Here is a 27,888-nt window from a genome sequence, read left to right as displayed (position 1 = left end):
TCACACCTGAATAACTCAGCAATAAAAATTAAGTGGTACAAAACAATACTCAAGATTACTCCAAAGTCAGTTGTTCTTTTTTAATGCTCAAGTACTGAGAAACTACTGAGTATGATTAATGTTTTTATGACTTAAAGTGATGCAAAATGAACTTTTTTTGTTTACTGCCACTTAGTTTTTGAGGCAGAGGCAATCAGTATTAAAACTCAAATACAGTGGGCAGTTAGATCTAAGTTTTACCTAATGATTCTCTTATTTAGTGTCTTACATACCGGTAGTTTATCCCCAGTTAATAATCAGCATCTCTTATGAAGTTGTACTTAATGACTTATTAGGAACTCATTGATGAATAATTCTTTCACAGTTTTGTTTCTTGTTCTTGGTCTCAGTAATTATGAAGTATTTATTATAAGGTGTGTCTGTGTGTGTTTGCTTGTGTTGACCACAAGGCAAATAGCTATCCCATATATGATGTAGTCCTGCAACAGTGATTTGGACTTTGAGGGTCCACCGTAGATGATGTTAATCCAAGCTGACAACCCATTTCAGAAGGCTGCAAAGGTTCAGCACCATGTTTCTTGATATTCAAAATAGTCAAATTGAGAGAAAATAGTCAAAAACATCAGAAGAGACTTAATCCTTTTTTATTTGATACTTGAAATAAGAATGCTGGCTGGGTTATAAAATAGTAAATACAGAAATGATGGAAGAAAAGACAAGATTGCAGCAGAAGCATAACATGAGCAACAGCAGCTTGTGCGAAAGGCTTCAGAGAGACAGAGAGTGAGAGAGAGATGCGTTTTTCATGTACTCCATCACGCAATATCTTCACCTTTCTATTCAAAACCACATGTGCCTTGCAGGGTATTTTACTTTTCTAAAGTTAGCTAGCTGATAAGTATTTCCTGCTAGCTTACCATCAGTAGAGCGTTGGTTTGGGCTATCTATTATCTTTCCCCAGAATTACTTACTATATCAGCCTATCTTTCCTTGCAGGCAAATATCGTTTTCTTGTGTGTTTGTGCATGCCCATGCTTGTCCACCCCACTCCACTGTGCCTTTGTTTGTGTTTAGAACGAGTCCAGAGAGCCAGCAATTAAAAAGAGGACTGGGACATTTAGGCTTAGAGGCACAGACCCAGCATACACGCTGGCAAGCCAGAGGAGGCGAAATTGGAGCGAGAGAAAGAGCGAGTGAGCTGTAGATGAGAGAGGGGAGAAGGAGGGCTGGGTTGGAGCGCATGTGGGAGAGAGAAAAGGGGAAACCAGAAAAAAAGGGGCGGGCTTACACTCAGTACACACACACCCTCCACTAAGCCTTCAGTCTGGTGTAGGCACGCAAAAAGACAGCAAGTATCCGAGTATGAGCTCTAATGTGTCTGTGTGTGCGTAAAAGCTGCGCTGGAGTCCGGGAGACGTTTCACTGATGCAAGGATTTCCCTCTTTTTAATTCTTGAAGAGGACGCACACAGGCTGTGTTTTTACCAGTTCAGGGGATTAACTGTAACACGCACGGGGACCTATTAAGTAAAGGTAAAGAGACCTGTTTCTTGTTTTGAGGACGTTTGGTGAGCTTTGTGAGAGGTAGAAACTGTTGCCTATGGTGACTGGCTTTGTGTTATGTGTGATTAGATAAGTTACTAACTGTGTGTAGCACGTGTGCGTCTTCATAGAGTATACGATTTGTGGCATACCTGTGTGTATGTGTATATGTGTGTTAAGATACACACATATACAGTGTGCAGTCCCACACATGGTGTGACTACTCTTCTTTGCTAGTACAGTATAGGCTCCGTTACTGTTTGGGGGATGCCTTTTTCTTTCTTCCGCTCTTTAGGTTCTCTTACACTTCTTGTCACACACAAATTGAAATAAATACACGAGAATTGCACAGAAAGCCCATTTTGCTTAAATGCTAATCCTGCATGGCCATTTTATGTGTGACGATGAAAGGAGCTTATCAATCATTAATTTTCTGTGTTGGGACTTTGCCTAGTTTCCCAGTGGTGCTAATTTAATGATGATAAAATACCTTAACAGCTCTGAACCCACAGCACCTGGCAGTGCCCTTTGAGCTGTGGCGTTTGTTCTCTAAGAGTAGGGGAAACACAGTGAGGCGTGTTATATCCAGTGCATGTGTTTGGTTGTGTGCGTTCACATACTGTAACAGATCTGATATGCAGAGTTATGAAATTTCTTGAGATAAAAGTGTGATTACTCTCATTTCAAGATCAAAAGATCAAGTGCTGCTTTCAGTAATTATGGCCTGTCAGAAGCTTGTTAGCATCTGCTCTGTGAAGAAGCATAAAAAGCACTCAGTCCTCGACATTATACCGTCAAAGGTTCACGATGGAAGATGTAGAAAGACAGATTCACTGAGAAATTTGGATAAAGACATCAGCCTGCTCTGTGCATGTGCGTATGTGTGGGAATATTAAGAGAGGAGAAAAGCAAAAGCAAAAGAGTGAAGCGGAGGATGAGACTGGCAAAGAGGGAGACTTTAGAGCTACTGAAAGTCTTGAGGGAACAGCAGTTAAAGGCAGATTGGTACAGAAGACTTAGCAGAGTTGCAGTAGGCAGCAATACATGATAAAAAAGTAGGGAAACATTGTAAAGTAAGGGAAATACAGAAAAATTGGTGGGGATTCCTCAAATATCCACTGTCATTTCCTACTGAACACTGCAGGCATATTTAGCATCTGTCACTCAAACGTGTGTGCATTAGAGGAGGTGTGAGGTCTCAGCTGTGCCAGGATCCAGACAGCAAAAGAATTACAGCGGATCAAAGGGCAAGTAGCCTCCGCTGTCCTTTCCTCCACCCTTAAAATCCCTCTTCGTTGCTGGGAAGGAAAAAAAAAACCTTTGGTGGTTGGCTTGAGATTTTTCTCAACACCAATTATCTACTCAGCAGAGACCATGTGAGGAATCCTTTCATTTTGCTGTCATTTTGTTGTTTTGGGACCTAATAGGGAAAGCAAACGCCTCACTGCCTATCAGCAGTATTTACAGTAGATGGTTTGATATCGGTGTGGTTGTTTGATAAGCCAAGCAAAGGGCTTACCCCAAAAGATATCCCTGTTATATAAAGTCAAATCATAACAGCTCAGTAGGCAAACTTTTAAAGAGACTGTTACACGCCTCTCTTCCACAGAATCCCGATAAGAGCTGTCACAGCACATTTTTGAGTCAAACTGTAAAACAAAGAGCTCTACAGCAAATCAATTTCCCCGCTCTGCCTTGTAACTTGGTGAAAAACTGTGTTCATTCTGTTAATATTTGCTTTTCTCTCTTTCTTCTGATGACTGTTAAACCAGATCTCTGTGTCGCTTTCTTGTGTTTTCTTCACCTTATCTGTCTCGCCTTCTTGCCACAATTCAATGCCTCAGTTGCCATGAGGAAGTTGAATATTGGCAGGGTCTTTTGAGGAAGCGATCCGTGAAAGGATTTACAGTGACAGATAAAAACTGGTGTGTGTGTGTGTAAGCGCATATATATGCGCACACTTTTGTTTATATATATATATATTTATTTATTTATTTATTTATTTATTTATAAAAATGACAGACTTTGCAAAAGCTGGGGGAAAAGAGGAGGGATGGAGCCATTATCCCATTCAGGTTTTTTTGTGTCCATTTACTGTGTACGCAAGCGTGTGCGGGGAACAAATATGTGCACATCCACACAACCACACGGTGCTGTGTATACTGTAGGCTAATAATGTGTGTGAGCATGAAGGGGGGATGGGACTTTGTTAAGTGAACCCTCTGGGTTGGTGAGTGTGTGTCTGTTTGTTAAGGTGTACATACTGACCCAGATTGATACACTTGCTCTCATGCTCTATCAGCTCACTTTTAAGGCCTGTATGTGCTCAGTTCAGAGAGAACATTGAATTTACCGACAGCTTGGATAGGTCTTAATCACAAAACAAGTTAACTTAACAATGACGAGTTTCCTTTGGGGGAAGAGAATTTTGCTTTCAGATGTAGTCCATCTCACGTGACGACATTAATACATATTCTTTATAAATGCACTGATACGTAGGTATCATTAGTGTATTAAATAAGAGTCACCAAATCAACTATACACTCTGATCTTTTCATGTAAATTTCAGTTTCCTGCATACATTAAATAACAAATATAGTATTTTTCTTCATCATCGTCTGTTGTGTGTTGTCTACTGCAGTGAATAAATCTAATAATTAAAGATATAACACACACGATGCAGGAACGGTCTTTATATGTGTCTTATTTTCTAAATTTACCTTTTATCCCTCTTCCTCTGTGGTCCACTCATTTCTGCTGTTAAACAAATGTGGGGCTTATGCTCTTCCCCACCAACCCCACCACCATCCCCACATGCAATCAAGCTGTTTAAATGTTTGTGTTTCAGTGTGCGCCTCTGGGTTCTCTGTGTGTGTCTTCTACGTGCGTGTGTGTTCATGTTTCTCACTGTCTGTTGCCGTCATTTGGAGCCAAGTAAGAAGAGAAATATCGCTGAAGTCTGTTTTGGGAAAAGCAAGAGAAAACTGACAGCTGAGGGTGGGGGGAAGTTAAAATGTTGTTTTTTCCCTCTCTCTTCTCTGGCTTCACTGAGTTTCTCTAATTACGCTGCTGGTTCAGTTCCGGCTACACGCAAAAGCAGAGGGAATCCCTTTGCAATGCAGATTGTAGCAAAAAAGGCCGTAGCTCTGAAACCAAGCGGGTCAAGATCAAGTGGATGAGATGAATCTGTGGGTTAGATGAGTTACAGAACAGGGGAAAATATGTTTATGCTGCAAAAAAATCAAAAGCAAAGATACATTTTTCAAATATTCCCCCAGCTCTTCTTTCTGGATAATTTAACTTCCTCAGTTGTATTTAATAAAAATGACTCTAATAAAATCTCGTAATGTCATAAACCGTGCAGTGGGGGTTGATGGGTCACACATGTTTCCCTATTAAAGTTGAATAGGTTGGAAATCATTTGGATATCACATATACTGCGTACACATCTGGATGTTTCTGGGCACTTGTGAAATATTTGGAAATTATGAAATGCGTATGTGACTATGCGTGATTATGTCATACTAACGTCTTTGCTTTTCCATTATGAAATGTCACTAGTCTGGTTGAGCAGGACTACTTTGTTGTTACCTAAGCACTGCAGATCAGGTGGAGAACATTGTCCCAGACTCCTTAACATTAACCCCCTGATGAGAAGTAAAAAAAGCAGAAGGGATGCCTCTAATTTGTAACGGGGGTCTAAGCAGGGGAGGGGTGTCTCACAGTTGACATGAGCTGGCATGTGCTCTCATCATTTCCTCCCTTTTGTCTGTTCTGTCTGCTGATGAATTGGGAGTTTCCTCCTTCCTTCCTTCCTTTACTCCCTCCCTCATTCTCCCATGCTTTATTTTCTCTTTGTGTCCCTCTTTCCGTCTCTTGCTCCATCATGAAATATTTCAATCCTTACTCTCTGTGTGACAGCATTACCACCCTTGTCATGTCTGCCCATTATCTCTGATCAGTGTGGTGTTCCAGCCCACACATCAGCTCCGGATACCAGCTGATGAGGTTGGAAACACGTTTGCGTGTGTGTGAATGCATTTTAGCGGTTAGATTTTATTTTCTAGGGCACCCTCAATTCATAATATGTATAATTTGGTATACTTTGCGATCAGTCTCCACAGGATGTGTGCAGTGTGAGATTATACCTGTCCTTCTAAAGAATATAGTTTCAAAGTGTGTGGTTTCATGGAAAAAGGAAGCTTTGCTTTGAGATAACCTGAACAGGAAAATGCTTTAAAAGACCTCAGAGTGCGAGAGAGGAAATGCACGTGTGTGTGTGAAGTGCTGAGTAGGGATTTAGAGCTAGTATTACTGCGGCAGTGCAGAGAACTTTTTCAATGACTGTGTTTATGCTTTGTTTGCACTGGGAGATTTGGCCTTCCTGGGATCTTTTTTTTGTTTGTTTTTTTATCTCTGATTGGAAATCTTTACTCTCCTGTTTGGAATCTGTTTCTCTGTCTAACTTCACACTCACTGGCTGTATAATTAAAGCACAGGAAACAGGCCACTTAGCCATTGTCTCTTCTCTTTATTCCTTCTTCGGCCCCATCGTTCTCCTCAACCCCCTCATAAGAGCTGGCAGGCGACTCAGTTCTCATCACACAGTCGCACTTTACGTCCCTGCCTGTTGACCTGGAAGTGATGCAGTGGGATATTGCAAGGCAGTCTGAAAAGCCTGTGTGTGCATTTGTAAGTGTGTGCAAATATGTACGTGTATGTACAGTATGATGTGTGTGTGTGAGAATGACAAAAGCAAGGGCTTACAGGCAAAGCTGCATGACTTTTCTTTGTTCTATGGAGCGAGTTTCTTTGGGGTAAGAATAGAAAAAGCTGTGATGAGTCCTTTATGAGGTCTCTTTCATATTGAGTGATTTTGTTATTGTCCTGTGGTGTGTTAGCTTTTAGGCACGTGAACGTGTGTGCATATGTGCTTGCGTGATGTCAGGTTGTCTTTGTTGTTCTCCCCTCAGGCTGGCACTCAGATGTCGGTCGTGTGGAGCTTTTACAGGTCACTAATGCACTGACAGAGGAGGATCTATTCACTGTAGCCACTCAAAGTCCAAACAATAACCCCCTAGCTTTAGCCTGCACAAGAGATCAACTCCAAGGAAATGGACCCATTGACCTAGATCCAACCCCATCCTCCGAAGAGATGCCCCGTAAGTGACATGCCGTTGATATCCTCATCTCAACAACAGTGTTGTGTTTGCCACAAGATATCTCATCCCCATTGGCTCGAATCAGGGTATAGTAATGTGAGGATCCGTGTTCTAACAAGCCCACTGTGGTTTTCTAGTCTTCATGATGTTTATGACAGGTTTTAGAACTGATAATCAGAAAAAAAGAAAGATGACTCAGTCGTGCATATAACCATTAGTTTCAACCCTAGACTTATTTTAGTCTTCCTGTGTGTGGGAAACTGACCTGTTGTCTACTAGAATTACTGGTGTGTGTGGTTTTCAGCTGGTGAAATTTGCAGAACTGGGCGTCGGTCCCCTGTGTCATTCTCTGAATGCTTCACACCTTACTGCCACGCAAGTTGTGTTTCTGTTCCTGCATGAGATGAACAAATGGAGAAAGAGACCACAGTTTGTGTGGTGATAACTGAGATAAACAAATTAGATCATATTGAAAATTATAGTATGTGTGTTGCAAACCTAGCCTTGAAATTCCAGCTTATATTTTCAGCTACTGCCATAGTTTTGTGTTTTTATTTTCATGTTATTTTGAACGATCTCGTCTTCTAATTCCTTTGAATAGTGTATAGGTTTAAGTTTCCCAGAACTAAACTGTATTGTTTTTGGTGGTTTGTGACCTGTGTTGACCCGAGAGCCGGCACAGTGAGCCGATGTTTGCCTGTCACATTCTTCCTGAGCATTTGTTACCCCTGTCCCTCGCTGCAACACATTGTCTCCTGTGTCTCCTTCAAGCTAAACTTTGTTTGCTATCCTTGCTATTGACTCAGGTGCACGGATGCACTAAGATAACTTCCAAATCCTGCTGTTCCCCTCCCCCAACTCCCTCAGGCCTCACTCTGTGCTGCCCATTCCTCTGCTGCTAACATATTTCATTACATTACCTCTGACAGGTTTATACTTTGATGTTTTTCCCCGCTTTTGTCTCAATAGCGTCTCTTCCCTTAATTTTTAATTTTCGCTTTCTAGTACTCCCACGGTACCCACTAATCTACGCCTTACCTAGTTTGTTGTTGTGCCAAAGCCTCGCTCTTGCTTTCTGGTAATGATTAGGGTAGTACTATAGCTTTAGCAGTAATCTTAATTAAGTGATAACAGTGTTGCTTTGCGTATTATTAACTCTCTTGGCATTACTCCGAAATGTTGAATCATTTTCAATAATATAAGTAAACTTGTACTGGTATAGTTGTAATAATTAAAGATTAATCCTGCTGTTCTTGTTTCACTGAGCTCAGGCGTGGAATTAGCACAGAAGGCCATTTACATATCTGGGTTAATAACCATTTTCAAGCAGGTCGTGTAAACTCGTATTTGTTAGAAAGACTGGATCCTATAAGTCCTGTGTAAACAACTCAGTCAAAGAATTACATCAATGTGGATAATCTCAGTTTGTGTGCAAAGATTAATTGTTTTTGTGTTTAATGTGCATAACTCCCATTTTCTGCAATCAACTTTTATTTTGAAAGGTAATTAAAGACTGCAAACATATTTGAGCTTTTTCATCAAAACAGTAGCAAACTACCAGTTTTCCTGGAACAATTGCTCCCATCATTTTTAGAGACAGTGGTTTGGTCACCTCCTAACTCACTGTAACACACACAATGGCCTCTTCAATGGCTCTCTTTTCTGATAGTCTTGCAGTCATGTCATTACTGACAACAAATCGGGTCTGTTCACGTCTGGCCTACTTTGAACTGACACAACATCCATCTCTATCAGCCCCTCAGGACCTATCAGCACCACTACACCTCTTTACCTCTCGTGTCTCCTTCCGCCTCAGCACACATCATTCTCATTTGTCTACCTGTGGCCCAACACTCGATTCCACCAGCTCCCCGCCGCATTAACAGCCTCTCATCCCCCTTTCACCACCATCATCATCTTTTTTTTCAGACTCTCTTGCCTCTCTCGTCTCATCCCCCTGTCTCAACCTCCCACCTCAATCAGTCTACCTTTGCCTAAAACCCTCTTATCCCTCTCTCACACCCACTCAGCCGCTCTGTTTTTTCACCGTCCCTTCCGCCAGCACAGAGCACAACAGAAGTATTACCCGCCAATTTGGCTCCATTGAAAGCACTTTGTGGTTGTCTTTGACTGTTGATGTGTGTCAGTGTGTGACTTCGTGGCAGTGCCGGGGGTTTGACTTACATTTCTGAAGATGCTAATATAAAGATTGTTTGGATTTGGCCATGATTTTTTTTTAACCTCGGTGAGGTGATCAGTTCAGACTTTATTCGTCACCACAGTTTGAACCCTTTTAGGCAAGCTTTCTTGTAATTTCAGGAATAGTTTTCCAGGCTTCTTAAAGGATATTCAGAGCTATTATCTGTGTGTTCCCTGCCTTTTTTTGTTCTCTGTCAAGATGAAAATTTCCCACACTGTTTGATTAATGGTAAGGTCCGAGCTCTTGGGAGGCCATCACTGATATTTATGCTTTTACTGTATTGGCAGTGTGTTTGGGATCATTAACATACTGAAAAATAAAAGTGCTGCCAATCAGATGCTTTGCAGATGGTATTGCATGTGTTAGTAATTTCAATTCAAGTCAGTTTTGACAATACCACTGACTAAAACGCAGCCTCAAACCATGACAGAGCATCCGTGTTGCAGATAGCTGTAGATACCTCTCTCCTGACCTTTCCTGTTTATATCGCTGATGATTTGAACCCAGACATTTGAATTTATCACTCTGTAATTCCTGTTGTTTTCAGCCAAGTTCTGGTGTCTTTTCCGAGTTAAAAGTGTATTCTTGACAGCTATCCTTGGACTGAGACTGTTTCTGATGAGGCTTTGGCAAACTGTAGATGAATCAGCTGACGGGCACGATGCATCTCTCAGGTCAGATGTTTAGTGGAGTTTTTCCACCAAGTTTCTGAAGGTCTTGACTTTTTATCTGGTGGAGATAATATGTTAGGCCTGCCATGTCTTCTGCTGTCTTCTTTCTTACAGCTCTTTGGGATTCACCTTGGTGCAAAAATACTATTATATGCCTGTCAACCTGTGTTATCGTTGCATTTTTTTGGAGATATAACAAAAGAATTGTGGATAAATTGCACATTTCTGCAACAGGCTCCTAGTAACAAATCACCTAGGGGGTCAATTTCAAAAAGATTATTTGCTGTTGTCTGTTATATCTGGTGATCCCTTGAGTTAGGTTCCATTTATGATTCATAGATCAGTGTTAAATGACTTAACAAACAAACAAAGACAATGAAACTGAAAATTAGTGATTGCCAAAAGATTCAAAACTGTGAAAGACCTACAGAAAGACTGGAGAACTATTACCCAAGAACTTCTTTTAAAATCATTTGGAAGTCATGCTCCTTGGAGGCATAATATTTGAGACTTTTGTATAGTACTGTACTTGATTAAAAATAGTAACAGATTAGTTGTATTTTTGCCTCGTCTTGACTCCAATTTTTAGTTTAATGCGTCATTCTTTTTTCATCTTTTTCTCCTTCTTTTGACTCATCTTCCTCCAACATGTTTTCACGCCCATTTCTTTTACTCCTCCTCACATATTTGAAACAGAAAATCACCACATGAATATTCAGTTGATTGATTTTGATGACTGCGAACCGATTGTCTGCGCAATCACCATCTCATCAGGAAGGACGAGTGAGCGTTGATTGAGCAATGGCAAAAAAGGGGATGATTTATTAATATTTAACAAACCGCACACGGTAGTTTTTCACGTGCCAGTCAGTCCGCTACAACATGTGGTTTTGACCTTATCATGTCACATATTAACCTACAACAAGAGTCTGAGTTGGATGTAATACAGAGATATCTTGATCTTCTAGTGTAAAAGCCTTGCATTGTAATGGAGGTTAAATTGTGGGGTTTCCTGACTTTGAATTCATGCAGCGACTCCCGATAGTTGAGGTTGTAGCAGTAGCTACTGAGCAGAGCATCAAAATCTACACACTTTCATTGACTCTCTCAGGGCTCCTCGCTCAATGGAGAGCGGGAGGTAGAAGAAAATCTTCTTTAAAATATGGTAATCCCTGACTGCACCCTGCTGCAGAGACAGTCAGCTGAAATCTGAGTTAAGGAGCATATAGCGTAAGCTCTTAGAAAGCCAGAGGAGCGTATTTAATGAGGTTAGTGACACTTGAGGAGCCAAGCAGAGTGAATTGGCTGACAGTGAATTCCACTGGCCTTTATCTTTTTTTTTAAAAACATGATCCTCGGTTGCCACACTGACCCCAAATCTCAAGTCTTTTACGTCACATTGCCAATCTGTGCTACATTTTTTTTTCTAGCTTTCCAAAAACATTTTTTTAAGGAATTGTTTTGTTACTACTAAAATAAAACCCAGTCTAATTTTCTCCGCTTCTGTGTTAGAGGATGACAAGCAGTGGGGAACATAGTGAATGAATAACAATCATCTCATATCCTTCCACTCCACTTTGTTCTGTCATCTCTGCGTTTTGCTTCTGTGGTCTCAAAATCAAAGCCCTCTTCAGGAAGGAATTATCATTTGTCCCTCGCCAGTTAAAAGAAATTAATGTTTGATTTAAGGAGTCGAGACTCGTGCTTGCAGCCACACACTGTTTGTGTATCTGCATGTGTGTTTAAGCTTAGAATTGGGGCGCGTGCCTTGTCAGATCCCGGAAGGATGAATAGAAGCTAATCTCCCTCTTCCAGGGAATTCTGCTGGTGATGTCTCAGGCAGTCCTGTCTCAAAAGAACTGTGGGAGTGCGGCGGAGCGTGCACTGCCGTCGCAACAATGGTATATTTTCAAAAGCATATCTGACTCTTGTCTTGGCATTAGATAGACGTGGTTCCTCCTCAAATGTGAACAATGTGCCCACCTATGTTTGCAAACAGATGCATACTTGTGAATAACCCCAGTGATTCTTATTCATTTGGACCAAGAGGCTTCCTGCACCCAAACATGCTCTTATTTTGGTAAGTTTGGTGGTTTGCTAACATGTGGTGTGTGCAGGTGCGCATGGAAAAAAAGAGGAGCATAGAGATCCTCTGATAAGGCCTTGTTGTCACATTCCCATGGCAGTCTGTCTGGACTTGTTTTTGGATTGAATTTTCCTCCAATAGTAATTCCTTTTTTTTAACTCCCCAGAGTAAGCATAAAACCTCACTCCGCCAAGTGGGAGGAGAAATGGTAACAATTCAAAGAATGTGAGAGGTGCAGGAGAAAGGCCTCAGGGAAGGGTGATTCCAATAATTACGTCATGCGTTTTAGAGCTTCGTGGGGGGGGTGTTGTAGTTTGAAGATGTAAAGAAAGGTCAGTCAAGCTGGGAGCTTTTCTGGTTTCAGCAATGTTTAGCATAGTCACTGTTGCAGTCTTTAGCAGAGATTGGATTTATTTCTTTTGAGCTCCTTTTTTAAGCATCATTTTTTAGGTTTTTGGATGAAGCACATCTAAAGAGTGTCTTTAAGGGCTTCAAAGCGGCCCAAAAGCATGTGAGAGACTGTTTGCCGCCATAGAAGTAAATTTGTAAAATACTATGATGTCGTGATGAGTTGTTGTCTTTAACAGTGAGCTCAGTGATTCACTTGTGAAAATTCAGTGTCTGGTTGCAACATTTTCCAGAATACAGTCAACACAGTGACGAGATGAAAGACAACAAGTGACATGTTTTGTTTGGCTTCAGTTGCAGTACAGTGTAGAACTACATCAGCATCACGTACAGTTTGCGTCTGCTGAGCTGAGCTGTGTGTCACGTAGGGCGGTGCTGTGAGACAGGTGCAGAGATGAAAAGATTGGCAGGGGAGAGTAGGGTGTGTCTCCTTTGAGTGTGTTCTGACAGGCCTTTGGTATTTTTCCAAAAAGTGTGAGTGCATGCTGTGACTCGGAAAAACCAGCTCTCATTTCTCTTGGGATCCTGCAGGTGTGTCTGACTGAAAGTGTGCGCCTGCCTTTATTCCACAGTACTCCGCCGTGTGCCACAGCAAACTACGTTCATGCGTTAGGTGATAGACGTGCGGGCCTATAGGTGTTGAGCAACTGATTAATGCAACAGTCACAATGTGGCACAATGAATGTGACAGCTCCAGTAGAGAGCTGTTATCGGCAGCGCAGGTAAAAGGAGCCTCCAGTCCCGGTAATCCTTGGCCCTGTGTGGTTTGTAGTCAGACAGATGTGAGTGCTGCTGTTTGTGACATATTTAGACAATGCTTACCTTTTTTATCTTCAGTTGTGGAGATTAAATATGGAATTTTGTTGTCTCCAGTTTTCTTTCTTTGTCCCCTCTGTGTGTGTGTGTGTGTGCATGTGTGTGCTTGATTGCGAGTGGGCATGTGTGCATGGTAATGATGCTTTGGCGGCTGTTGCACGGTGCGCCGTGGTAATACACTCTCCCGATGCGTTAATATACTGCGAGAATGAGAGGCTGAGAGAAAGAGAGCGAATAATTATGTTTCCCCTTTTGTCTCGGCTCCCTCAATTAAGCCTGAAGAGAGGCAGACTGAGCACATGTCTACTTATCCACTTAAAGCTCAGCAACAATAGGACCCCCCAATTTCTCTGACTTTATCTCTCCCTCTCACGCCGTCTTTATTTCTTCCTCCTTCCCATTTTCTCACTTTTCCCTATCAAACTTCTTTTCATACCCCAGTATTTTTTTCCCCTCCCTCTCTGTCTGTACCAGACTCGACCTCCCCCCACCCCTCTTCATGTGTTTCGCCTCCAGCCTCGCCTCACCTCTCAGCTCTACAGGGGTTTAACAGAGAGCTCTCCCTCCTCTCCTTGTTACCCTTCTCCCTCTGCGGTGCCTTGCTGGGGGGCACCGGGAAGAGGAAAAATGAAGAGACTAAACATTTTAGACTGTACACTGCCAGAGGAAAGGCAGTGGTTTGATTTCCCCTGTGTTTTGTCACTCAGGATTGTGTTGTTTGTTTGACCCCTGTGCATTTGTGTGTGTGTTTTGCACCTTCCCGACATAGCCTGTATGTTATAGAATATATGGGTTTGCAAAAAGGATGTAAATTCAGTGAAAGGGTCATCAGTATTTTTGTGTGTTAGTGATTTGCATTTACTCCACATGTTTATCTATCTATAAAACACTCCAGCTGAGACAATGAAGTCCTGTTTTTATAGTAATTGTTAAAAATGAACCAGCAGAGGAGCCATAAGCCCAAAATGAATATTCAGCCTATTTTTTTTAAGGTGGGTGGGGGGCAGCATGTGGGTCAGCCTCAGTGGGACAGAGGGTGTAGGAGAGATGAGATATAAAGGACTCCATGAGAGGCAGGAGAGCTGTATCAGGGTCAAGTTCAGCTTATGTAACTGCTTCCCACAGCTGGGGTTGGGATGCGCTGCACTAGCCTATCTCGGATGCGTTTGCACACATGGTGTTGTGGTGCAAAGTCAGAGTTGAAAATCCTCTTTGTAGTTTCCATCAGGTTTCTGATCAGATGCCTTCACTTCTCTTATTGTCCTGTTTACTTCTTGTTATCTAAAGTCTCATTTCTGTGTCATTTCCCAGAACTGTAACACGGTTGACTTATTGTTTTTGTGCCCCAGAGAATTAAAAAAAAAAAGATTACTGTATATAGAACAACAACACTAATAGAAAAAAATAGCAGCTGCAGTCAAAGTTTAGTAAAATTAAGATTTTACTTAAACCTGCAACATAGACCTCGGGGGAACAATTGATGCTTTTGCATTCGAAAAACAGGTGACTCACCAGATGTGGTATCTCAAAACTGATGCTCCAAACAGTGCGCTAGTGGCCATATGCTTTGAAAGCACATTGCTGTACATGGCAACACGAGGGCTTTCTTCCATCATTTTTCTGCTTATTGGCTTATCCGGCTGCAGTCAAATGCGTTTGCAGCAGACTAACTACTGGGCAAATGTTCACAACAGCAAGCATGTTTGCTATTGCATTCCTTCACACTATACATAGCACATTATGGAAATCTCGGTCTACTCTGCGCAGCTCAGGGCTGGTATTAGAGAAAATTAGGTCGTGTTGGCATGGATCATTTAATTGAGTCTTAAGCACAAAATCGTTCCCATAGCTTCTTTCATCTTCTGTCATTTTGCTGTTGGTGTGTATGTGTGTGCGCTTCTCTTTGTCTGCACCGAAATAGGGGGTGTTTCCCAAAATGTTTTGTGCACACGCCGGTACACGTCTGCGTGGATTTGGTGGGCAGTGAGTTTCAGGGTAGAGTTAGAAGAAATTGTGGTTGTTTGTGAGTCCCCCCTTCCCTTCCCCCCAAAAAAACCCTTCAGGCTCAGACAATACGTCTTTTCTTTGTTTCTGATGAGCTGTTTATATGTGTGCATTTGATTATTTCTTGTTTCTCTGTCTTTTTTTTAGTCAAACTGCATTATCTTAAAAACCATTGTGATTTATTCCCTTTTATCATCCACATTCATATTCTACAGACCGTCTTATATTGCACTCTTCACAGCTGCCTTTTCAGCTTTACTTGACCAGCTTTATGTGACATACTGGGCAGGTACTCCTTCCTTCTACTTGTCTTCTCACTTCTTCTCTGTGTGCGTTTGACACATCAGGTCACTTTGAAGTTGTGAGAGCACTGCTAAAGATCTCTCTCTCTCCTTGTTTCTGTCAGGGCAGACTGACACCACCGTATGAGGATGTGTGGAGGATTATGGGATCGCAACGCTCTGATGCGGGGAAGCTGGTGATGTGGCTGCTTAATCATCGGTAACTACAGTTTTCACACTTTAATGATGCACAAATCTCCAGAATTAATCGTTTTTTAAGGACTGATAGACTAAACACAAGCAAAAAAACAACTACTTTTTAAGGCAGATTTTTTCACCAGTGTCTTTGCAGCTCGAGCCCACACTGAGAACCTGATGGTGTGGGTTTGATGATGTGTGACTCTCTGAGGACAAACTGATCCGACAGCCTTTGACTCAGCACTTCCATGTGCTTGTGTAACAGAGAGATTGAGGTGAAGTGGGCTGCTGAGATAACTTCATGATGAAAATAACACAGCTCTAAAGTGATTTCTTTGATTGTTTTGATTCTCTGTGTTGGGAATATAGCTAGTGCATAATTTGAACACTGCTCAGGGAGAAAAGGCGCTGCAGTGCATTTGTGTTGGAGTTCAAAAGTGCACTGGCAGAACACTTAAATTAGTCAGAGTTGAGAGATTTATAACTTCAGCTATTTAATTTTTTTGAAGATTTTATAGGCACTTAGAAAAGCAAAGAAGATTTTGATGCATTATGAACAGCAGGCTGGGATAAAATGGAAAAGCAGGAAACTTTTAACAAACCTTTTATATAATGTGCGTACACATCCAAGCATGCTGTGCAAATCAAATGAGACCACTGATACTTTTGAGCCGTAAGTTTTAATGTGCCATCAAACCTCTCATGCAGCACACTGATGGACCTCATTACCAGCAATTTAAATCTTGCAGAGGGCTGGTTCAAACCTTTTTACTTTTAGAAGTATGGCACACAAGGAATATTTGTTTAAATGTTTTGACATTGCAATTAAAAGACAGATTTGTCAATTTAATATTGATTCAGAAACAAGTTGTATATCTAAACCACTGCTTTTGCCAGTTGTGAGGTTATTTTTCTTCTTTTCTTTTATCAAAATCGACTGACCTTACATAGATAGATATTCTAGTACAGAATATCTGACCAGGGGTCTGGCACCTGCTTTGAGTATTTGACAGTTTTTGTAGTTGAAATGAACACATTTTAAGGCTACTAACAAAATCTCAAGGCCAGACGCCTCCTTTAACAGAAAGGACTGATTAAGTTTTTTAAATCTTTTTTAATTTTCTTATTTAATTCAAACTCTTTCTTCTTTCTTTGATCTCCACAAAGCAAGTCATCCATGTACAACAGATGGCAGATATGCGTGTTGTCTAAAATCTGTGCTGCTACTTGTGAATTTGACACTGTTCACTCACCATTAGATAGGACACCAGCTCCCATTTATGCAATTTGTGTGTGCTAATGACTTTCTGTGATTCATAAACTTTGTGCATACAAGTAAAGATGCAAATATATTATCTTAGACCGTATGATGTGGCAAACATTACGGAATAATTTTAAACTACTTTTGTATCTGGTTTCTGATCTTTTAAGAAGAAGTTTTCTAAATTATGTAATATGCAAACTTTATTACTTGATCCACAGTTGAATCATGGGAAACGTGGAGAGTCAAAATGGAGAGAGTAGTATCCATGGTGATGTGCCGAGACATCTCTCCCGTAAGCACACGACCCGCTCACTCCGTATCTCCAACAAGCAGCAAATCAACCGCCGTTCGAGGCACTCTTCCTCAGTGAAGCAGAATCACAGAAACTCTGAAGCCTCAACCCGTTCCTCCAGCACCCCGAGCATCCCTCAGTCCTTGGTAGAGAACGGACTAGAGTTTTTCAATGCAGCAGATGAGTTTGACAAATTTGGCATCAACCCTCACTGGACCCAGCGTGTCGCTATGACAATGAGGCCGGAGTCCTATCAGCACGATGATGACCCCTTGGCCACGCCGACTCCCGAAACCTCAGAGGCAGACACCATTGCCCAGGATGGAGGAGAGGACTCAACGGGGGAAGGGGACACTATTGGAGAGGAAAGGTTCCTGCAGCAAATGACTGAAGGACCCCGAGAGGGAGCAAGTAATAAAAAGAAGCGATCAAAGTCAGCAGACATGTGGAGAGAAGACAGCTTGGAGTTTTCTATGTCTGACCTCAGCCAGGAGCATCTGACCAGCACAGAGGAGATGGTCGATGGAGGAGAAGAGGAGGAGGGGCAGTTTAGATGCCCTAGAGGCAGCAAAGGCAGCACAGGTGAGAATGTACACAGAAGCAAAAGCATCATATTTACCGGTAGATTGTATAGACCTGCAGAGAGCATGTGTAGTTTTCTCATGCACACATTCAGAAATGTAGACATCATTAGTGACAGGATATGTGGGGCCTATGCTTTTATTTGATGACTTGAAGTCTTCACCGACATATTTTCTGATACAATAGAATTAAAATATATTTCAAGATTTCTATTTGTATTATTTAAAAAACAACAACAAATAAAAGCAAAAGACAAGACAATGTAGCTGTCCAAAAATAACGACAGCTACACTGGTGATGGCTAATAAGTGGGGGGAAAAAAGTTCTGGGGAACATGTTCAAAGCTGTTGATTTGATTCAGTGAACAGGTGATGAGGGGGAGGGTAGTGGGAAAATTGCAGGCACTCACTGAGCAGGGAGAAAATGATCTGAGAAAATCTGCTGATTGAAGGTTAGCTGCCGTCTATCAGTTGCAGCAGTTCAACTGATCACAGGGTTGTTAGCTTAACTGGTTTTGTGCAGGAGCTGCAGGGGTTCAGTGTGACAGCAGGCGGTACCTGGTAACTCAACCGCTGAAGGTCTAAGCACTGCCATAGGTGGTCGTCTCATTCAGAATAATGTATGGGTTTGCCTCACACACACACAGATTCATAATCACTCAAGAAAAATCACAGTTTCACTGAAGGACACAGGCACATATGGAGAAGGTCAAATGTTTCAGAGGTAACTGAAAGTACCTGACAGTAATCAGAACTCATCTTGCCCACAAATACACACTGTGCTCTGCAATAACCACCTGTGTGTGTGTGTTCCAGGCTCAACTGAGAGGGCATCGTCTCTGGACCATCTGTGCAGCCAGCAGAGTCCGGGCTTCAGGGGGCAAAGGAGCCGTTACATAAAAAACTGCAGAGAAGCCGAGTGCGACGGAGACGGGGAAGTGGAGGAGGGTTTGATGTCTCCAGCAGAGGATGATGGTGGGGGGTATGGAGCTTTCACGCTCCCCTGCCGACGCTCACACTGCCTTTCTGAAGGCTTGACTGGGCTCGGTATTCCGGCTACACCTTGCCCTACCTTCCAGGGACGACGCGCACAGACTACTCAGGTATTTCATGAATATATATACCGATAAGTATTGAAAGCAGATGGAACAGGACTAAGGGTAAAAGTCTTCTTGCTCTATTTTTTTCCAGTATTGGAAAAAATACAGACTTCTAAACTTAGAATAATAGAGGACTTTGTTTACCAGTGCTGTCCAGGAAGTTCAGGGGCATCACAGACATGACACCAGTTCATCAAGTAATTAACATGTTGTTGACAACCAGCGGAATTTCCTGTCTGTGCTCTGGACTGGTGTATATGCATGTTATATCTTTGCAAATCCAAGCATCCAAGCATGTTTGTATATTTGTGCAGTTGGGAAGAGGATTACACAGAAAGATAGTCAGATAGAAAGTCACCGTGGGACTTCTGCTCACATACTGAGCTTTGAACGACAAAGACATTTTGAACTTTGAACTTTATCTAGAGGATTTTCTTTGTCATCTTACTAAAACAGATAAAATCAAAGAGTAAGAGGAGGAAAGTAAAGTTTATGTAACGTTCATGCAGGTAAACATAAAAGCTAAATTAGTAGAATAAATAATAACATCCATGCCTCCCCAGTTGCCGTGCGTCACTGATAAAAACAAAGTTGCTAAACAAAAAGTACCAAAATACTGAACCAAGCTTTTCTTTCAATGCATTCCCAGAACCCCCAAGCACCCTTTGATAGAGATCGCCATAAGTGCTTATTATATATTCATCTAGTCAGGCTGAGGGGGTTGTTAGATATAAATAGACTGACAGCACAGCGAAACAAAAAGAAAGAACAGAGGGAGACTCAGTTTGGTGAAAGCACAGAAAATTTCATACTCAAAGTGGAAAGCCTTTTTTTTAAATCAGAAATTCATACAAAAATGAGCACAAAAGGATATTAAAGTGCACTTATGCAACTGCCAACTCATGTATACAAACAAAAGTAAACCCAGAAACCGCTTGTGCAGCCTACGCTGTCAGTTCTGTGTGAAAGAATTAACTTCTTGTGTTATGCAGATTGAAGCTGTTACTTCTCTGTCTGATTTTGTACAAATAAATCAGTTTCCGTCCATTAATAATGCTTAATCTGTTTCTACCCTGTTTTTCTGGATGACAGGACATCTCTGGTGTTTTAGGCGAGGGGAGCGAGTATGGCGACAGTGGAATTGATGGCGTTGCCCCTGAGATAGATGGAGAAGGAGAACTGCTCTCCCGGCGGTGTAAGGCCATGTCTGCCTCTTTTTCAGTGTACTCAGCTACAGAGAGCAGTTTTTTTAATGGCAGCGACAGTGGGAGCAGCAGCGCTGGAGGAGTTGACGGAAGAGGAGGCGAAGGAGGCAAGGGGGGAGTTTATGAAAATTTCCGGAAGGAGCTAGACAATCAAGCCTGGGTTAGTTACACTTTTCCTATGTTATTAAAATATAGGTAAATTCCGTGTATTTCTAATTCCTTAATCTTTTCTCGTCAGACAAATCGGGGCCGAGACTGCACAGAGGAGGCAGGCTCTGCTGTAAGTGATGAGCAGAGTAGCGGCACACTCAGTAGTATGTATCCGCCTGACACTCTGATTAGCTGTGCACACGGCACAGTCAGGAAAGCAGGGACTCTGGCTGTGAAGAACTTCCTGGTTCATAAGAAAAACAAGAAGGTGGAACCTGCAGCGAGACGCAAGTGGAAACAATACTGGGTTTCTCTGAAAGGTGTTGCACAGATTTTCAGCACTATTATCTTTAATGTTTGTGTTGGATTTTACCTGCGTGTGACTGATAGATAGGCAGAAACTGTAAGGCAGCAGGTGTCCATCCAGCTTCAGTCTGAGTACTTTATGAATGCATAACTAAGCACAATTGTTAGTACATAAAAATGCTTCTGCACCTTTACTCTTTTGGCTGCTGCCTTTAGGGGTCACCACACTGGATCATCTGCCTCCATCTTACTCTATTTCTAGCATCCTCCTCTGTCACGCAAACCAAGCATGTCCCTCTTCACTACATCCATGAACTTACCATGTGGTCTTCCTCTTTCCTTCCTGCCTGGCAGCTCCTTATTCAACATCACTTTTCCAAAATATCCTCTGCACATGGCCAAATCATCTCAGCCTTGCCTCTGGAACTTTATGTCCAAATCCAACCTGAGCTGTCCTGCTGATCTACTGATTTCTAATCTTTCTATTCTTTCTCCTTCCAGCAATAAAATCTTAGCATCTTCAGCTCTGTCTCCTGTGTTTGTGTCTGTTCCACCGTCTCCAAGCCTTACATTATAGCAGGCCTCACTACTTTCCTGTAAACCTTCACTCTCAGTCTTGCTGCTATCCTTATCTCACACATTACCCTTGACATTTGTCTCCACCCACCCCACCCTATGTGCATTCCTTTCTTTAACACCTCTCTTGTGCCACATATTTGAGTTGGCACAGATTTTAAGTTGAACTTGCTGGCGCAATCCAACCGACACTAGCAGCTTCCTGGCTTGTGGCCTCTGTGGCTGGGTTTCAAATGCTTCTGCAACTAAGAAAATAATCTTAATCTCATTCAGATAACCAACCCAAAGCTGTTTAATCTCTACACTCTCTTTGCTGTTAAACTACATTCATATAAGCTTTAACACATTCCCTGCCCTTGGTTTTCACCTCTGCTGTCCTCTCTCACGCTCTTCAATACAGCCTTGCATTTTCCTCCCCTCAGCTTCATCACAATTTAATTTTACGGCGAAATCCATGCCTAATCCAATCCTGTCCTGTTGAAATGCATAAGATAGAGCATCTCTTCTATGCATCATGCTAAAAATAAATCAGTCTTATCTTCATAATGTAATGTTATAGGTTTAGTTGTACTGATAGCAAAATAGGTTCATGTATTAAACTATTACGTTTTATAATCGTTGTTTAAATAAAGTTCAGGGAAAGGAAGGATGTTTAAATTGATTTAAGGGTACTTATTATAACCTCTGTAAAAAAACAAAACAAAAAAAACATATTTTTGTCTTTTTTTTTTAAACTCCTTTCTTTTTGTGCGTTCTTCAAGGCTGCACCCTCTTCCTGTATGAATACGATGGCCGTTCAGGTATCGACCACAACAGCGTTCACAAACACGCGCTGTGGGTGGAGAACAGCATTGTCCAAGCTGTACCTGAGCATCCCAAGAAAGACTTTGTCTTCTGTCTCAGCAACTCAGTGGGAGATGCTTTCCTCTTCCAGGTGAGAGAAGCACTGGAATTTAAAACATCGGCTACTCTTAAAGCTGAGTTGGCATGACAATATTTTATGCAAGTTAAAGTTAAATCAGGTTGGCATTAATGCATACAGGTTCTGTGTTTTTATATCCTGTCTTTGTTATTTGGTGCTACTGTACATACCAGCATCAAACATAAAGAGAAACAGGAAACTGGAAGCTATTTTCCTCTAGGGGATTTGCGTGTGGCACACCAATACATGTTCATCATGTGCTGGAGATAGGCAGCCCTGTGTCCTTGTGTTTATGTTTGACATGTTTAAAGGCCACGCTGTCACACCGTGACAGTGATCCACCAGACTGACCATTGTGTAATATTAAAATCTGTCTATTTATATTCATGACAGCTCTCCTCACTGACATTTAATTCATGAATGGGAAGAAAGTAATAAAATGATGATGAGATTATAATGACCATTCCCTCCCAGAGGCCGATATTGGAAGTCATGATTAAATTCTTTCAGCTGTCAGTTTCTTTATTTTATCTGCTCACTATCGTTACTCACTTTGTCATGGTCCCTTCCTTCTGTTCAGACATCAGGCCAAACAGAACTGGAAAACTGGATCACGGCGATCCACTCGGCGTGTGCTACTGCTCTTGCTCGGCAGCACCACAGGGAGGACACCGTGCGATTGCTGCGAACTGAAATCCGCAAGCTGGAGCAGAAGATTGATATGGATGAGAAAATGAAGAAAATGGGAGACATGCAGTTGTCCACTGTCACTGATGGCAAGAAGAGAAAGACCATACTTGAGCAGGTATGGGGTCAATCGGGTGGTCGTTTGGGGCTAAAAGTGGAGCTAAGTGTCAAGGAGTCTGACATACTGAAAGCGGTCAAACAGATTAAAGCTGTACATGAGGTGGTGGAGCATTACAGAAACAACACCTATGAGACAAATACCCTTTAATTTTGTCATATTATTGCAAATTAATAACACTTTATGCCCATAAAATGCGACTGTAGGGAGGTTTGTTATCTCATAGCTAAAAACCGTCCTCACCTCTTTATCTTCCAGTTAATTTGAATGAAAACACCTGAAGGCAGTTTATAGATGCACATCATTGTGACTTAAACTGCACCGACACTCTCCGGCACTGAAATCATGGCACTAAATCATCTTTACAGCATGCCGTCATCCAGGCAAAAATGCTCTAAAGCAGCCTTTCCAACCAAAAATGGTTTCACTTATTCCAGCTGGCGCTCATTTAGAAACACATGCGAGTCCACTTGCACGCAGTGCATGCAGACACATAGCACACAGGTAAACCTGACTAATCTTTTTAGATTCAAGAGGTCTTTTAAGAACATTGCAACTTTTTCAAATCTTTTCCAGAACCCGTTTTTGTTCAGTTTCAAAAGAACATTGATTTAGGCTTATTCCATGCAGGATGTCTGGAGTTGCTGGTGATGGTAGCCAGTACTGACTGGAAAATCTTTAAAAAGAAAAAAAGCCTAGAAGTGTGGTCATTAACAATAAGCCTCCTTGTCCTAGCAAGTCTTTGCAAGTCTATCTGTCTTTATACTGGTGTTGTTGCATAATGCTCTTTCTATTTCTTGTTATATGTAACATAAAAGGAACTAGAAAGCACTTAATCCTCATCAAGTAAAAGAGCTGCAATTTAAAAGGAAGCACTTTGATTGCCTGCTGTAAAGACATAATAACTGAAACTGTGGCATCAAAGAAGAAAACAAGCCTCAAGCAGGGTTTATGTCATTGACTGACTTCTTTCAGTTGAGTCACGGAGCTGCCAATAACGATATAGTTGTGGGACAAAAAGAAAATGGGGATTAACCACATAGATAAAGAAAAATAAAAGATCAAAAAGTGGAAAGTGTGGAAATATAATGACATACAAAACATATAAGAGTTGTTGCAATTATTTGTATGATAATTATATTCATTTATTTTATCTGTACATATTTATGTAAACCTTATAAATAAATCTGAGGAGAGGTGAGGGGAACAAACAAATGTGAAAAAACATTAAAACTTCTACTTCCGTAATTCTTTATATTTTTTAATTGTGTTAATATTTTCACACTTCCACATAGGTGACCACGGGAACTAATGCAGTGTTAAGTCTAGTTTTGTGTTTCACTGTGAGTGTGTGTCCCCGTGTTTCACCTCCCACGGCCCACCCTGTGATACATTGCACGTAGAACAGCAGGTCACCAACTGGTGGGGGCTGTGTTGGTGAGTAATACCTCTCCACAGGGGCTGCAGTACTCCCACATCTCACTTCTCCTGAAACAGCCGAATAACCACCTAACACAGCGTCGGTTCTTTATCTTTTTATTTTTTGTTGTTGTTCTCATTAGAGATAAAACTGAATAAATCTGGATCTCATCAGCAAAGTTTGTTTATATTGCATAATCATAAGCGCATGACTTTTTACTCTGTAATCTCTGCTGCTTATAGATCTTCTTGTGGGAGCAGAACTTGGAGAGATTTCACATAGATCTCTTCCGCTGCCGCTGCTACCTGGCGAGTCTGCAGGGCGGTGAACCTCCCAATCCCAAACGCCTCCTGGGCTTCGCGTCACGTCCCACAAAAGTTGCCATGGGACGACTGGGGATCTTCTCTGTTTCTTCCTTCCATGCACTGGTATGATTAGACATGTTTAGTGCTGGTATCTGACTATTCACTCAAGGTGTTTTTCAGGTTGCGATTTTTCTAGTAAACTCGATCAGAGCTCATGAATCCAAACCTGAAAAGTCAAACTCACGTGTCTCTACATGTTCCGTGTAGAGATTGCATGAGAGGTTTCCAACTGTCGACCCTCAATAACAGCCCAGCTTGAAGAGTGGGTGTGTTTATCTGCCTGTGAGTGCCTTGTCACATACGCCTACTGAAAGCAAGAATTTCTGCTTGCCTCACAAATGTTCAAAGAAATAGATACTGCCATATACCCCAAGGTTATGAAACAAATGAACAAACCAGGTATGCTGGTTTGATTCTCAGGCCCAAAGTTAGCATGAGCGCTGTAAAGTGGAGTGAGTTTTTATCTGTAACACGCAATTAGCCACAACATTAAAACTGGTGAACAAGTGAATTATAGCAATAATTTTCTCATTATAAAGATTTTGTTTAAGTGATGGAATTTAAGTAGATATAAGTAAGTGCCAGCTCTCAAAGTTGATGTGTTGGTAGCATCAAAAATGTGAAATGAACACCTACATTATTTCTGCTTTCTGTCATAGTGATGCATGCAAGTTTTTTATTCTAAGTGTGCAAAAACAGCTGTGACTCTTAAGCCTAACACTCAAGGCTAAGGTTACATAGATGGTTGACCTTAACAAGATGGGTAGAGATTCAGACTTGCGAAGCAAACACACACCACATATTAAAATGTATCACATACACGCTATCCTAAAAGCTTGAGAGAAAAGTGAAAGCAAAACATTCTACCTATAAATCCTCTCTGAAACCCAAGTTATTATCTCAGTGCTGCAGAATGTACAGAATGAAACCCAACCTGATCTCTATGAGATTGTGTGTCATTGAGCTGTAAGCTCTGCGTAGTATCATCCAAAGAAGAAAGAGCAAAAACGAAGAGCAAAACATGGAAAACGTTTCTCTACAGAGCAGTTTTATACGAGCAAGCTAACGGATATGCCAAACATACACTAGCACGCACACACAACATCAAGCACTGACAGTGTTTTTTGTGATTGGTCGATCAATACAAACTCTTTTAGCAAGCTAGCATCCCTGAGGCAGTTTCCCACAAACAGGCTTAACACTCTCTGGCCCTTGCTCCCCCTCCTTTTACTGCCTACACCCTCACTTCCTTTGTTTGTGTCTCGCTCCCTCAGTGTCTTCTTCTCCTTATCTGCCATATTTTATACCGTCCTTTTTTATGTCTCTCCTGTCCCTTTCATATTCTTTTTACTCTATTTATTACCACATCCCTTCTGACTAATTTGAAATGTCATTATTGCATCGCTTAAATATGATAAATGTGGCATATTTATAAGGAGAATCACATTTATAAATACATGTAACGCAAGACTACAGAAATGAAATGAAATGCAATTAAAATAATTGTTCATGGCTACTAATTAATGAATTGCAAAAATATTCAAATGAACTCATTTGTCTTGCCTAAAGGGAAATATAATTGTTCTCTCTCTCAGCTCTGGTATTCAAAGTTTTTGGTCACAAAAGCAATATTTCTGTTTTTTCCTTCATTTACTTTCTACAGTAGATTCGGGCTGTAATAACAGTATAAAGGCCTCTCATGTGGGGAATGAGAAGATGAGTCTAAAAAGTGGTTTAAAATGTTATGTTTGAAGTGTACGTGTCTGATGTCTGATCAGCTCTATACTAGTGTAATGCATAGTTGCTCATACTATTTGAGCTCTGATTTAACCCAGAGAAGTCAAAAAACGGGAACGAAAAGTTTCCCTGTGCCAAGTTGTAGGTGACTGAAGGAGATTAGAGGTTGAAAGTATTCAGTAGCTGCTGCAAATGATTGCTTTTGTGTGTCAAACTGTTTTTATTCGGGTGTTAAAGGTGTCTGTTTCATTTCTGTTGTGTTTTCTGTAACTGTCACTGTCACAGGTGTCTGCCCGTACAGAGAGCAGCATGAGAAGGCGGAACCAACCTTTCCCTCGCACCTTCAGTAAACGTCGAAGCCGTTTCTCCTCACTCTGGGGTCTGGACACCGCATCTAGGAGAAAGAGCAAAGGACACCCTTCAATTGACCAGGTACGTTTGACTTTGAGTGACTTTGCAGTGCTTGATGTTTAATTGAAATCTGTAAAATTAGATTTTGGTGAATAAATACTACTGCAGCTAATTATCTGCTTTCAGTAATCAATAAAAAATATTGTGTGTTCGTAAGTTTACGCTTGAAACTGCTTCTTGGTGTCAAAGTAATAACTATACTTATGTGTGTTTTAATTTTGCGGTGCTTTGTGTTATTGCAGGTGTTTGCTGATGGGGCGGAGCCAGTGAGAAAGTCTTTGCAGAAGGTGTTCGAAGACTCCTCCAGTGAAAAATCTGTAAGCTTTTAACTCTGTTTGTGTAAAAACCTACATTTAGATTAAATTTTGTTGTCGATGTAATATTTTATGTCTGCCCTCTTTTAACATTCCAGAAGATGAAGCAGTTTTGCTGTTTCTGCTGAACATTAAGTAATAGTGCAGCTGAACGTCTCCTCACTGGGTGAAATTAAGTGCTAAATACATATAATCCAGTATCAGCTTGTTCCCACTTCTGCTGTACAGTGCAATCATTTCCCATCAAGAAATTAAAGGGAGTTGACAACCACATTGCACCATTTACAGTAATAACCTCCCTTAGGCTAAACATGAAGCTCCTCCTCCCTTTATTAGTTTGGTATTCACCACAAATCAGCAGAGTTCGTGTGGCTGTGGACTCATTTCTTCTCATTGTTTGCTTTTTGCATACACCAAGAGGAAAAATCACTGGAGCATCAGATGAATCTTTGTTCTTGTATAATGGGTAATGGGCTTCTTAAGACCCCGAGGCCAGCTACATCACTAGATTTTCCACCTCCTTTCACTTAACTAAGATCCTTTTGGGGCTCTGGCTCTTTGCAGGGTGGGTTATCTAAGGGAAAGCACAAAATCCCTGCACCCTTCTGCACCATTGAGCATTTCTTTGAGGTCGTTTTTAAAGCCCTTGCTTTAATATTTTCAGACGTTTGCTTCTCTCCTCAATGAAGAGTGATTGGAGACATTTGCAGACTCATAAAGCTTTAAAAGCGGCAGAATATCTGTGTCTCTCTCAGCGTCATTGGACAATGCTCAGGTTTATTTGTGTTGAATAAACAATCCTTGTCATCTTCTGCAGCAGTTTTTTAATATTCTGAGCAGTGTGGACAGAGTCCCTTTATTTAATTTGCTTCAGGCAATTCCATCTTTATCAGTATCAAAAAGGCTATCAACTGGAGGGATTTTCTGTCTGCTAATCCCACAGAGACAAATTTAATCTGATATGTTCACATCATTAGTGTTCTGACGTTTCAACAAATATGCAGACATTTGCTACCATAGGACTCGCTGGTTTCACACCATCTGTGTTCTCTTGTAACTGCTGTACTGACCAC

General features: G+C 41.4%; 1 protein-coding gene across 4 annotated transcripts in view; it reads left to right on the top strand.

Annotated features, from left to right (window-relative positions):
• Window positions 1-1,312: 1,312 nt before the first annotated feature.
• LOC120734394 (T-lymphoma invasion and metastasis-inducing protein 1-like) overlaps window positions 1,313-27,888 on the top strand; it is a 51,108-nt gene continuing 24,532 nt past the window's right edge. For 2 of the 4 annotated variants that reach the window (XM_040033203.1, XM_040033200.1), the window contains exons 1-11: window positions 1,313-1,532; window positions 15,295-15,389; window positions 16,850-17,505; window positions 18,321-18,607; window positions 19,697-19,969; window positions 20,048-20,279; window positions 21,603-21,775; window positions 22,344-22,568; window positions 24,231-24,416; window positions 26,376-26,522; window positions 26,744-26,818. In XM_040033203.1, coding sequence (XP_039889137.1) covers window positions 16,857-17,505; window positions 18,321-18,607; window positions 19,697-19,969; window positions 20,048-20,279; window positions 21,603-21,775; window positions 22,344-22,568; window positions 24,231-24,416; window positions 26,376-26,522; window positions 26,744-26,818 — 2,247 coding nt within the window. In that variant the 5' untranslated portion in view covers window positions 1,313-1,532; window positions 15,295-15,389; window positions 16,850-16,856. Of the gene's footprint in view, window positions 1,533-15,294; window positions 15,390-15,510; window positions 15,643-16,849; window positions 17,506-18,320; window positions 18,608-19,696; window positions 19,970-20,047; window positions 20,280-21,602; window positions 21,776-22,343; window positions 22,569-24,230; window positions 24,417-26,375; window positions 26,523-26,743; window positions 26,819-27,888 lie in introns of all 4 variants that reach the window. The other 2 variants (XM_040033201.1, XM_040033202.1) reach the window with 2 other exon arrangements.

The sequence above is a fragment of the Simochromis diagramma genome, unplaced genomic scaffold (genome assembly GCF_900408965.1).
Source record: "Simochromis diagramma unplaced genomic scaffold, fSimDia1.1 OVJJ01000216.1, whole genome shotgun sequence".
Lineage (NCBI taxonomy): Eukaryota > Metazoa > Chordata > Actinopteri > Cichliformes > Cichlidae > Simochromis > Simochromis diagramma.
Note: the sequence above shows the minus strand (reverse complement) of the source record. Positions and strands in the feature narration are given on the sequence as shown.